General features: G+C 38.1%; 1 protein-coding gene across 5 annotated transcripts in view; it reads right to left on the reverse strand.

The window, feature by feature from the left end:
• Positions 1–13516, reverse strand: part of LOC101688264 (cytochrome b5 reductase 4) — a 96913-nt gene that overhangs the window by 16444 nt on the left and 66953 nt on the right. For all 5 annotated transcript variants that reach the window (XM_013046371.2, XM_013046370.2, XM_013046369.2 and 2 more), the window contains 3 exons: positions 12650–12802; positions 9557–9707; positions 9160–9246 (listed from right to left, as the gene is read on the reverse strand). In XM_013046371.2, the coding sequence (XP_012901825.1) occupies positions 9160–9246; positions 9557–9707; positions 12650–12802 (391 nt within the window). The remainder of the gene's footprint in view (positions 1–9159; positions 9247–9556; positions 9708–12649; positions 12803–13516) is intronic.

Below are 13516 nucleotides of genomic sequence, written 5' to 3' on the forward strand. Positions count from 1 at the left end.
TCTCCCTTTCCCTTTTCTTCAGCTTGTAAATATGTGGTCATCAAGATGACAAGTCCATGAAGTCCACCTTCCCCATTAGATCATGAGCTCCATGAGAAGAATGCTTTGGCTGTCAATGTGCCCCTAGCGGCTAACACCCAGGAGGTGCTCAAACACTAAGAAATGATACACAGGAAAAAGGAAATGTACAGAATTAAAGTCAGAAAGAAGAACATCAAGCTAAGTCTCACCACGTAACTACAGACCATTTTCCCCCGTAGTTCTGTAATCTGTTGAGTGAATTACTGGTAAAGAATCACAGTAAATTAAACATTTTATGTTGTACCTGCTCTCCAAAGTAGCAAATGCCAATTAATTCTTCCCATTTTTAGTAGCATCAGATCAAATGATTTTCTACCATTTCCAGTGAATAAGATATTTTCTCAAGACCAGCAGAAATGAAATCATCCATTAATGTCAATCTTAAGAAAAAGCGGAAAAAAGTTTCCCTTGCGAGGGGGCCAAGGGAGCCAAGCATCACAAGAGAAACAAGAGGGATCTGGTGCTGCTCTCCCTCACATCGCTCTGCTGCCGCTGAGTCCCCAAAACAGACTGGCATGAAGCACGACAGACCACGTCAGAGTGCCTGCCAGGGGTGAGAAAACCAGTCCTAGCTCTCACCCAGACCCCAGTCACTAGGTCTTATTTGCCCATGTATAGGACAAGGTGGGAGAACTCTATGATCCTTATTCTAGTATTCTGATTTTTATATTTAAGAACCCTAAAGAATTACCTTTTTTTTTTTTTTTTTTAACCTCTGAGGCTCCCAGGTAGTTTCAGCAGCACTCTAATCTACTCTGTACAAAAGAGCTTCCCAAGGGGTGCCTGGGTGGCTCAGTGGGTTGGGCCTCTGCCTTCGGCTCAGGTCATGATCTTAGGATCCTGGGATCGAGCCCCGCATCGGGCTCTCTGCTCAGCAGGGAGCCTGCTTCCTCCTCTCTCTCTGCCTGCTTGTGATCTCTCTTTGTCAAATAAATAAATAAAATCTTAAAAAAAAAAAAAAGCTTCCCAAAGACTTCCTTTTACTAACCGATTTTTTCCTTGTTAGCATGTAAAATTAAGATAGTTTTAGATAATTCTAGAATGTTGTATTTGTTTACTGCTCCATGAGGGCAGGAATGCTTGGCTGCCTTATTTAATACTGGATCTAGGCTTGGCTTGAGGAAAGAGTGCAAAAATGCCAGATGAATGAATAAAGAAATGTATTTACAAAGCCATATTGGTCAAAAATAAAAACTGTACTTTTTTTTTTTAAAGATTTTATTTATTTATTTGACAGAGAGAGAGATCACAAGTAGGCAGAGAGAGAGGAGGAAGCAGGCTCCCTGCCAAGCAGAGAGCCCCATGTGGGGCTTGATTCCAGGATCTTGGGATCATGACCTGAGCCGAAGGCAGAGGCTTTAACCCACTGAGCCACCCAGGTGCCCCTGAAACTGTACTTATTTTTTAAAAATATTTTATTTATTTATTTGACAGAGGAGAGAGAAAGCACAAGCAGGGGGCAACAGGAGAGGGAGAAGCAGGCTCCTGGCTCAGCAGGGAGCCCGATGAGGGGCTCGAGTCCAGGACCCTGGGATCATGGACCTGAGCCCAAGGCAGACACTTAAACAAATGAGCCAACCAGGCACCCCTAAAAACTGTACTTAGAAGAACAAAGTCATGTGTTGGCATCTATGAAATCACATTAAAAAATGTACATGAACTTGTAAGTGTATTTTTCTGGGAAGACATAATCCTTCATCAGATTATCAAAGGAGACCCAAAACAGCTGCTGAACTACTATCTTAAGACATTCCCAATTACACATAGACAACTGGAGAAAAGATAGAAACTGCCTTGTTAAATTAAAGATAAAAAAGTGTCTCCTCTAGCTCTATTTCCAACAAGTCTGTCACTGGAACAAAACTATGAAGACATATAAATCAATAGTGGTGTCCCTCTCATCTGAAAAAAAACCTCACAATTTTCTTTTACTGAGATGTTTAAAAAAAAAAAAATAACAGCCTATCATTGGCATACTTTCTGCAGGTGTCCACTGAAGGGTGGTAAATAACTGAGATCCTTACATAAATGGTGTAAACTTCTCATACATTTCATATTTATTCACACAATGGTCCCTTGACTGTAACTTTTGGGCACTCAATGAAAAAAGTGAACAGTCACACGGATGCAATTTTTAGGGATATTGTGAAAGGCTGCTATCTTGCTTATCCCCTTCACAGGACTAGAAGAGCTTACACTGGAGTAGGAGCCATATCAAGTTAAGACTCAAGAACACTTAAAAGAGGGACTCCTTTTTACCCTATCAAGACACAGATGGTTACTATGGAATCCTCTCTTCTGGTTTATTCTGGAAGAAGGCCAAATTGCCACCTGAAACAATTACAGTCTTGAGGCATAAGAATAAAAGTTCTGAAATTCCTTCCTGCCCTACGATTTCAAAATGCAGGAAAGGTCTAGAACTCTTGAAAATGTTACCGACAATAAATTTAGATCATCTATAAAGTGCAAAGCAACATAAAAATAGAATGAAGAGAGAAGAGACCTGCTCCTAGAAAGTGCCTGTGTGTTCTAAATGTCAATGGCAGTAAATAAGCTTGTGAAAAAAATTCTTTTAGAGTAGATGGATAATGATCTGAGATGAAATATCTTGACATACAATTGTATTCATTCAGTCTAAATCCTATGCAGAGCCCGCAGTCATCCAACAACCAAGTCCCTCCTCCAGGCACTCAGCTTCTGAAACCTACCTCCTTCATAGTTCTTACATGCGTCCCCTACCCTTCCATGTTTACTACAACAACTTCACTGAAGCCCTTAGACCTCTTATCTAAAATACTGCCCTAGGGGTGCCTGGGTAGCTCAATCTTAAGCATCTGCCTTTGGCTCAGGTCATGATCCTCAGAGTCCTGGGATGGAGCCTCGCATCAGGCTCGCTGCTCAGCGGGAGGCCTGCTTCTCCCTCTCCCACTTCTGCTGCTTCTGTTCTCTCTCTTGCTGTGTGTCTCTCTCTGTCAAATAAATAAGTAAGATCTTTTAAATAATGAAAAAGTAAAATAAAATACTGCCCTAATACCCTCAGCCCAAATCTATCTGACACATCATTGCTATTAGTTCTCCTAAAAACCCTGATCCCATCTTACAACTTTGTGCTTTTGAAGCTTCTGTGATTGGTAACTACCCAGAGAATAGTATTTTAGGGTATCCAGGGCCTAAAAGAAAAATACTAGATCATATGGTATCTGTCTTTCTCATTTTCTCCATTCCCCTTACTATTATACTCTCCAGCTCCATCCATGTTGTTGCAAACGGCAAGATTTCATTTTTTTTTTTTTTTTGTGGCTGAATAATACCATATGATTTCACTCACACATGGAATTTAAGAAACAAAACAAATGAGCAAAGGAAAAAAGAAGAGAGAGTGAAACAAACCAAGAAGCCAACACTTAACTACAGAGAACAAACGGGTGGTTACCAGAGGGCAGGTGGGTGGGGGATGGGTGAAAAAGGCGATGAGGAGTAAAGAGTGTACTTATCATGATGAGCACTGGGTAATGTACAGAATCATTGAATCACTATACTCTATACCTAAAACTAACAGAACATGTTAACTATACTGGAATCAAAATTAAAAACTTAATAAAAAATACCAGAAACAGCAAGAAGACTTGTTATTTGCACACAGGAAAATAACTCACAAAATAAATAGCTAGGGATTAAAATTTGATAAAATATATACATTATGGAAACACTTCTCAAAATGAATCTGATGAAATACTGTGTGCTTCCTGATGTTGAATGGTAATCCATGAGAAAAGGCTAACCTATCAAATGAGTTTGGGACTACTGGGTTAAGAAAACTTAAATAGATTTCTTCAGAATTTCTCAAAACCTTGCATATGCTAATTTCCCAGCAAATCTTCAAGGAGGTAATATGGCATATATTCTTTTTCAAATTTATTTATTCACAGAGCCCTTTAGCAGGGAACACACACGAACACTCTAAGAAACACACCATTTGAGGACCATCTGGGAGGAAGAGAGTGCTTAAGGGTCCAGATTAGGGGTCCACATATCTGAACACATCATAGGCTGGAGAAAAAGAAAGGGGTTCGGGCACATTTTCCATTTACTTTTGACTCTCAAATCATCAGCTTTTGCTAGATCAACTGGACTGAAACACTGTGAGTCCTAATGTGGATACCAGAGTAGAGAAACAGAGCCAGTCATTATCCGCAGAGCCTGTGGGTAATAAAGGGAGACAAGCTTCCTTCCCATGTGGCCAGAGCTTCCCATGCCCACTTTGTACACACTTACTTAATATATGAATTACACTCAAGGTCTTCCATTCCCTGATTTTAACCTACCCTGTTTCTTTGGCTGCAAAAGGAGAGGATTTGAGGTGATCACCACTAAGATTCCTTCTAAATAGATCTAATTAATGGTTTTATTTTTGCACAGAGTTATTTCACATTGTTCTCCATTATGCAATGTATATAGTTCAACAAAACTGGACCGGGCTCTTTTGCTAAATGCTAAATCACTCAACATACTGGCCCTTATGGTTTTTTGCTCCTAAAATCCTATCACCCAAATTTCTTCTCCTGTTCACAGAAATGCTAATTGCTTCCCAAAGCTCAGCTCCAAAGCCCCTTCTTCCATTGAAGTTTTGCCATCCCCACCCTCACAAAAACAGAATCACTCTATAACCTTTGTAACATAGGATTTGTACCTCTCAAAGTATGGTCTTTGCTGTTACTACTGACCTTCGGGACTTCTCCACCACTAGGTCCTCTTACTCGCTCTGTATCTTTTCCCAACATTAAGAATGCTTTTCACAGACATGTGAAGTGAGGCACATGACCCACTGGTGCCTATAACGGGGTACACAACACCGTCCTTTGTGCCCCCATTCCTTTGCTGCTTGGAATCCCTTTCCTTTTCTCTTTCCCATATGCCCTAAACATTAATCTCATCCTTTCTAGGGAAAATAAAGACACTAACATATTGAGTGTGTGGGGTGCAATATTCTGTGCTGGGTATTTTATCTTTCTAGAGCCCATTTGCCAAAATATATCAATAGTCTTGGTATTCTCTGACCTGTTGATTCTTTTGATGAATTTTTATCCTTTATAGAGAGGTACAGAACAACTTCTAATCTCTAGACCAAACAGCAGGGGATTGGTTAAATAAATCATGGTATGCTTACATGATCAAATACAATGTAGCTATGAAAAATCATGGTATAGTGCAAGTTTTCCCAAGTGGCAATACTGGCCTTTGGGGATGGGTATTTCTTTGCAGTGAGAGTCTGTCCTGTGTGCTGTAGGAAGTTAGCAGCCTTCATGGCCTCTACCAACTAGATGTCCTCAGTGGTGATGATAAAAATGTTTTCAGACATAAATGCCCCCTGAAGTCATGGTGGCAGACAAAAATTACTCCAGATGGAAAACCACTGCTTTAAAGTAGTCTAATGCACAGAATAGGCATAATACATTAAGTAGAAAATGTAGTTATAAAACATACAGTCAGTATGACTACATTATTTAAAAAAATACAAAACAAAAAGATCAGTATGGGGGCACCTGGGTGGTTCAGTTGGTTAAGCAACTGCCTTCAGCTCAGGTCATGGTCCCAGAGTCCTGCAATCAAATCCCACACTGGGCTCCCAGCTCCATGGGGAGTCTGCTTCACCCTCTGACCTCCCCTCTCATGCTCTCTCTCACTTTGTCTCTCTCTCTCTCTCTCAAAATAAATAAATAAAAATCTTAAAAAAAAAAAAAAGATGAGTGTGTGTCTGTGCACATGTGTTTGTGTGTCAGAAAGAGAAAGAGCGCTTAACTAAAAGAAGGTTATTTTCTCCAAAAATGCTCTGAAAGTGAAGGAAAACACTTGTTATATTTCTATATTACAAAATGTTGCCCAGAAGTCAATCTCCTTGTCAAGCTATCCTACCCCTCAAAGATCATTCTGCAAAAGCTGAGAACTCACAGAGCTAGAGCATTCTGCTGGGGTGGGACCTCATGCATAACACTGTTCAGTAGTCAAGAGAAAGATAAGTGAAGTTCAATTTGCATTCCAGTTTACATAGTAATTAGCTACATCCACTACCATACATATTTGCTTTCTGTTTTCTCTAGAAAAATAAATGTGTGAGATTGTGCTAGATTTGAAAAATTTTTTTTTTAAGATTTTATTTATTTACTTGACAGACAGAGATCACAAATAGGCAGAGAGGCGGGGTGGGGCAGGCTCCCAACTGAGCAGAGAGCCCAATGCGGGGCTCAATCCCAGGACCCTGGGATCATGACCCAAGCCAAAGGCAGAGGCTTCAACCCACTGAGCCACCCAGGCACCCCAGATCTGAAATTTTTTTGAATGGAGTCTTAACCACTGGAGTTAAGTGTCAAGTGTAATAACATATTTAGATAAAATTCAAGTAAGCTATTTTCTGTTCAAATTCTACACTTAATGGAACTTGATTGAAATAGAAATATCCAAAAAAAGTATTTATGATATACCTGTGTTCTGCAATTCTGTGAAGTTTAGCAATGTGGGTCAATGAAGAGATATATCCCCTGGATTGCATGGGAAAATAAGCCAACACAGTATGCTGTTCGCTGTTGTGCCCCTGTATGCAGGCACATGGTAGAAGCTCCCATGTATTTAATGAATGAATGAATGCTACACATATGCTAATTCTGGGTGAGGCATCTACATATACAGTACCTCACTGACCTCCATACCCAAACAATTCTATGATGTAGGTATTGATATTCCTATTCTACAAATGGAAAAACTGAGGCCTTAAATGCTAACAGAAACACAGATGTGAGTATCTAAAATAACTTTATATCAAATCTGAACTTCTACTTTCCTTTTTTGTATGGGACTTAACAATCAACAGTGCTACAAAACCCACCAATAAGCTTTTAAGGTTAGCTTTTTTATAAAGCCTCAGAATATGGTAACATTGCAGAGAGACATTCCACAGCCATCTATACATCTTTATGTCTCCAGGGACCATAAACTATACAACGCTAGAGGTCAGCCTCAAGCAAGGACAGCTGCGTCTCTAGGAAGAAGAAGGAGGAGGTAAGTGAGCAGAGAGAGAGTGAGAGCACAGAAGCAAGAGCGGAGAGCAAGAAGAGAAGGAGAAGGAGCAGAAGAGGAAGGGTAAAGGCAGGCCAGAAGTCCGAACACTAGCACTTTTCTCTGCAAGGTGGAGAGGAGCACAAGCCTGGTGAGTGCTATCAGTCCAGTCACCCAGACGTGAGAAAACAAAAGTGGGGCCTTTCCTCATCCTCAACACTTCAGCCTATGCAATCCACCAACCCAAATTCTGATCATGTACACCAAAACAAAACAGAATGAAAGGAAACACACTGTATATTTAGAGGCTGTCAACAGATTTCTTTAGACCAAATACTTCTTAAATCAAGTTTAACTCCTACTGAAAGACTAAAAGGACAAGGTCTATTCATTCAAATACTGGTAAATGGATCTTCTTGTACAAGGGAACTATCTTAAAAAATAGCTTTGTCAAAATACTGCCAGAAATACTTTTAAGAAACCCTAAAGTTAAAAAAAAAAAAAAAGCCTAGCTATGCTGTTTAAGTTATTTGATATAGGAAAACTGGAGCTCGAACAGTTAATACAGAAATGAAACACATGTAGGTAAAGTTCTTCGAAACCCAAATCCACATATCTGAGGTAGGGCTTCCCAGTTTTCAAGGCACTTATACAATCTTCTCTAGTCCTTGCATTATAGCCTTATGAAGTAAGTAGGAAATATATCATTATTTTATTTTGAAGAGACAGGCTCAAAGAGCTAAGTAATTTTTGAATAAGTTCCAAACCACTGAAGGGTAGAATGAAAACTCAAAATTAGGGCTTTAGGCTTTTTGATACATACTCTTCTAATTTTCCACTTTGAAAATAGTGAAAAAGACACTTGTGAACCCAGGAACTGGTATTTCTTTAAACCATGATCTAAACTGCCATATAGCTATCTGAATCATAGTTAATATTCTTAGGTTTATGGTGTAAGTTTGTAAGAAGACTAAATACTTAAGGATAAGTAAGTTCAAGTCATCCTTAATTTGTGAATATTACTTATGAAGAGAGAACGATGGAGGACAGAAGGAGGAAAAGCAAGAGGAGGCCAAGGCTTCCCTTAGCTAGGACACTCAGAAAGTATTCAATGAGAAATGGAGCCCCAGAATAGCTGAGTTTCTGACATCTTTAGCTCTTTCAAAAGGGCCTAGAATTTTATCTGTACTGCATGATCCTCAACCTATTTAATTCAGATATTTTGTGTGAAGTCTTTCAAAGGACTGAATTTCTTACAAAGAGCTTCAGAAATGCTTTAGAAAGTATGACAGCTAGTCTGAGCCACTCTTCTAAAAAATTCCTTTAAAATTTCCTACCACTTTTAAATCTGTTTAGAGGACTTGGGAATATGCCCGTTTCAAAAATCTTATTTCAGCTGACAGTGCTAGGGCTTTTTTTCAATGAAACAGATTTTCATGTTCTTGTTTTACCACAGTTTGGTCTGACTCAGACTTTTCTCTATTGCCTATTCCAGCATTTCCCAAGGTGTGTACTGAGGACCACAGTCATTAATAAGCATTAATGTAAATAGACAAAAATGAAGAAAATCTTAACACTGTATAAAAAAGCCCCCCATCTTGAAAAGTCACAGTGGACATTAGCATATTAAATGCTCTAAGAAATTTTGTACTAAAGAAAAATACTTATTTTTGCTTGGTCTATCTCATCACATTTATTTGATTTGTGCCCACTATAAAAAAAATCTTGAAATATCGAGTTGGGTATACTACGTCATTTTCGATGAAACCCAACTCAGTATAAGTCACACAATGTAAAGCCCAGTATATATTTTATTGATACATATATGATGTCATGTTAATCTTATTGAACAATACTTCTTTGAAGGAAGGGTATTAACATTACTTACACTGAGAGAATTATTGATTAGCTTATTTTGTTTTTGAAGGAGCTTCCTGGCCAATTAAAAACTCCAATCAAAGGAGTTAAGGCCTAGACTGACTACATATTTTTGAACATTGAAATGCGGAGCGAACACCATTTTAATACCTTTTATCTTTAAATGCTAATTTCTCCAACTGGCTTCTCCAAATTATATCATCCTCTGTTTTATTGAAGAACATCAGCTTCACTTTCCTTAAAAGAAAAAACAACAACAACTCAAAAAGAACTATTTTGATTACATTTAAGATACACATGAATGGAAAAGTCTTAACATAAAGTGGCATGAAATGTTTTCTTTAATGCCGATTAGGTAACCAAAAGTATCCAAAATAAAAGAATCAAGTTAGTAAAACAGCTAGGACTGGAGGACATAGGGTAAGAAATGATAAATTAGGGAATGAGCATATATCCATTAAGGTCCACTGAGTAATTAATTTAGAAGACCTTATACTAATCTAACAGCCTCACAAAGGATAGTAATTAAAAAGATAAAATTACATACCTGAGACTGGGTATGTTAGTCAAAGCATAATTCAGTATTTTAGCCATTGGTGTGAAGCCTGTTCCAGCTGCCAATAAAAAGAGATCTTCTAATTCTTGGAACTGGGATGTTTTAAAATTGCCCTCAGGATTGCTTACAGAAACAGAATCTCCTAAACAATGAAATATAAACTAAATCAGAAAAAAAAAAAAATCAGGGAAACTGAAGTTAAGCTAGTTGCATTTTGAACTCTGATGAGTAAAAGTGTGAAAGCATAACTTTCAGACTATTAATCTTAAGTCTTTTAAAATGTGTAAGGAGTTTTGAGAATACTCATTAATGTCCCCAAGTATACTTGGATTATATCATTCTAACCAAATTAATAATGCTCATTTCCCATCATTATTTTCCCAAACCATCTGGAGTATCTAATTTACAAACTACTGACAAGCATTTAAATATAATTTGTTACCAGAAAATTGACTGCTAAACTAAACTATAAGCACCTCAAAAGCAAAGTCCAAGTATACCTGCCTTGTACACTACAAGGTGGAGAATATATACTCAACTATTTTCATATTGATTCTCAGCCAGAGCAATAAAGCTAGGAGAGAAAATTGAAATAGAAATGTGTTCTATAGTCATACTTCAGTAAATGTGCTAACTTCACCTCCATCAAATCTTTGAAAAGACCTATTGATTAGAAAAACTCTTCTGAATTTAATGCCTATAAAAACAAAGGCCAGAGACCATACTTAGAGCATGCTACTTCACAATCTAGAATAAGAATATTCAAGAAAAATTATTTGCAGTGAATTTGATATAATCACTATGTACCACTCATATAAGAGAACTGCCTTTAGGACATTTCAGAAATTTACAATGTAATTTTAAAAATAAAAAAAAAAAAAGCAAAACATTTAAAAAACATTTTAAAAATTTCAAATACTTTTCTCCCCCTGCCCCCAATGGTCATAAATCTTCCTTCTTGTCCATAGCAGGATAGTAAGAATCCTGCAGTAACTGATGAATTAAGTATTATAAAGGAACAGAAGCTCCCTGTTCTAGTTTAAAAGGACCGTTAAGATCAGAATATCTTCAGGAAAAGGTCAGTCGGTTTTTTACTAAAGATGCCTCAAAGAATGATGCTAGCTTGAGAACTTCTGTGAGCACGCCAGTCCTCCCAATGTCAGAAAACTGATTAGACTCAGGCAAGGGGCCCGATTTTAATCAAGTTCACAAGATATTAAAGTAAACCTGCCAGAACGGTGACTGATTTATGGAAGGCTCTCTGCACCCAGCGACCTGAACCCTACACACCCCAACCAGGGCATCTCATTCCCAGAAGCAGGGCATTTGAAGAGCCAAAATCATCATTAAAGGGTTGCTTGGTGAAATGGAATTGAAACAAAGAAGTGGATAATTTCATAGGGGAGCTCATTTAGGCCGTGATGAGGCTTCGTGAGTGATCACTACCCTCTAAGTGGCACAAGTATTTGTGCTATGTCTAGCTCCCCTGGATGAAGCTGAAAAAACCACTGATCTTGTTCTTTGGGCTTTCCCTTTCCACACTCTAGGCTAATTCTCCACCCTGCTCTGTTTACACAGTCTCTATAATTAGGATATAATAACACGGGTTCACTTTCCACAGGCTGTGTTACAGTCATGTGTCCATCTACCACAAGAGGAGAGTCACTTTCACTAGATTTGCAGGCATTCCAAGATTCTTTAGACTCACATTTGACTTATGTAATCAAAGAGGACTAATCACACCCACTATGTAAAGACTGGCTTAACTTTCACAACACAACAGATTTTCTTTATTTCCAAATTTTAGTGAGCTACTTCACTGGTACCTCGATGTTACTGGTAATGTTGTGTTAGAAACAAGAAGAGCACTTTTACTATTAAACAAAAGGCATTGAACAGCTGCAGATGTAGGGGCGCCTGGGTGGCTCAGTTGGTTAGGCCACTGCCTAATGGTCATGATCTCAGTGTCCTGGGATCGAGCCCCACATCGGGCTCTCTGCTCAGCAGGGAGCCTGTTTCCCCCTCTGTCTCTGCCTGCCTCTCTGCCTACTTGTGATCTCTCTCTCTGTCAAATAAAATAAATAAAATCTTTAAAAAAAAAAAAAGTTGCAGATGCAGAAAAAGGAACAGAAAAAGGAACAGGGGGTCTTGAAATCTTACTAGATTTCATGATAGTCTTTTTTATTAATTCTTTCAAAGTACATTTATTCAGAGTCTATTATGTGCCAATTGCCATGCTAGGTATAGGAACTACAAAGACAAGTTAAGACAATCTTTACCCTCAAATCCAAAGTTCTGTAAAGAAGAAATTTTATTTTTTCTTATCCTGGAGCTATGAACACAGTGTTAGTTACTGAGGGGTTCAGGAGAAAGGAGGCTTCATAAAGGACGTGATATTTTGTTTGGGTCTTTAAAGAAAAGGCTACCCAACAGGTAGAGGAAGGGGTGATAGGCATCCTATGTGAGGCACCTGCATGTATCTATGAATGAGGACAATGAACTTGTGGAACTCTGAGTAACGTTCACATGAGTAGTTACGGCAAGAGATGAAGCTGGACAGATCATGAAAGTCTGGGCTGAGAGATCATGATGTGCAGAGGACTTCATCAGTCAAGTTGTGAACACTCGTGAGAAGCTTCAAAGCTGGAGAGCAACCTGATTAAATCTATCCTCAGGGCAGTTGGGAAAGGCAGACAAACAGAAAGAGAAAGATACCATTAAAGGCAACTGAGAGAGAACAGTTATAGGTCATGAGAGAAATGATGAAGTGTTGATCTGAGAGGGTGGCAGAAGGGATAGAAAAGAGAGAGTAAAAAGTCACTGTGAGGTGGACTCCTTAGAACTTAGTGGTGGACTGGACTTTGGAGGGAGAAAATGGGAGCCTGCAGACTGGGATAAGGATGATCCAGTTATACTGAAGAATGCGGGAATATGAATAGGTTGGTGGGATAAAGAGAACATGACTTTGGTCATAGACATGTTGAGTTTCACTATTTCATGGACTCCCACATGGAGGTAACTAGAGGACAGTGTAACACGTGATCCAATCTAGAATACAAATGAGGTTTAAAAAAGAATACTAACCAATCTGAAGATGATCAAGCTCTGGTGTGAAGAGTCCATCAGGATAGACTTTGATCAAAAAGTAGATGTATTTATTGTTGAGAAGAACTGGTTCCTTGAACTCTGAGAGTAAGAAATCAGATACAGGTGTATATGGCTTCACAATTTCAGTACCTAGAAAAAGTTATGACAAAGAAATTCAATTCTAAAAATCTCAAAAGCTCTGAATAAAGATGAAACATAACTGATTTTATGATGCTATCAGTACATACTTAATCAAATGTGTATATAATTCTATATATATTATAAGTGTGTGTGTGTGTGTGTGTGTGTGTGTGTGTGTGAAATGTGTATTTCAGCTTAAGCACGCTGAAATAATTTACACAAATCAATACTTTACCCATCATATAAACACTGTATATTTATTAAGCGGGGTATAAGATGATAGGGGTTTATGGTAATAAACTTAGACAACCATCTGTTCTATCAGGATATAAACTTTGTAACGGGCTATGAATAAAAAGGCATCAAAAGTTTACATTGTAAACAATGTAAACTACAGACTCACATAATAACTTTGATTATGCACCAAATTGTAATAATGGTTACTGATGGCCACAGTGATCATTTGGGTTGAGAAAGGGAAGAATTTCACTTTTTGCTTTATATATTTTGAATTGTTTTAATATTTTAATACACAATATGTTACTTTGGCAACTGAAGGAAAAAGATATTAATACAACTACCTCTAAGAATATAATATTTAAAAAAAAGGGTAATTTTAATAAGAATTCATGTTATATTTTAGCTAGCCAAATTCCACACAAAGAGGAGTCACCACACATTGAAAAGACCATTTTTTTACATGACTCCTTGACATATATAGAA

This window comes from Mustela putorius, unplaced genomic scaffold (assembly GCF_011764305.1).
Source record: "Mustela putorius furo isolate JIRA1106 unplaced genomic scaffold, ASM1176430v1.1 tig00000166_pilon_pilon_pilon, whole genome shotgun sequence".
In the NCBI taxonomy this organism is placed as follows: Eukaryota; Metazoa; Chordata; class Mammalia; order Carnivora; family Mustelidae; genus Mustela; species Mustela putorius.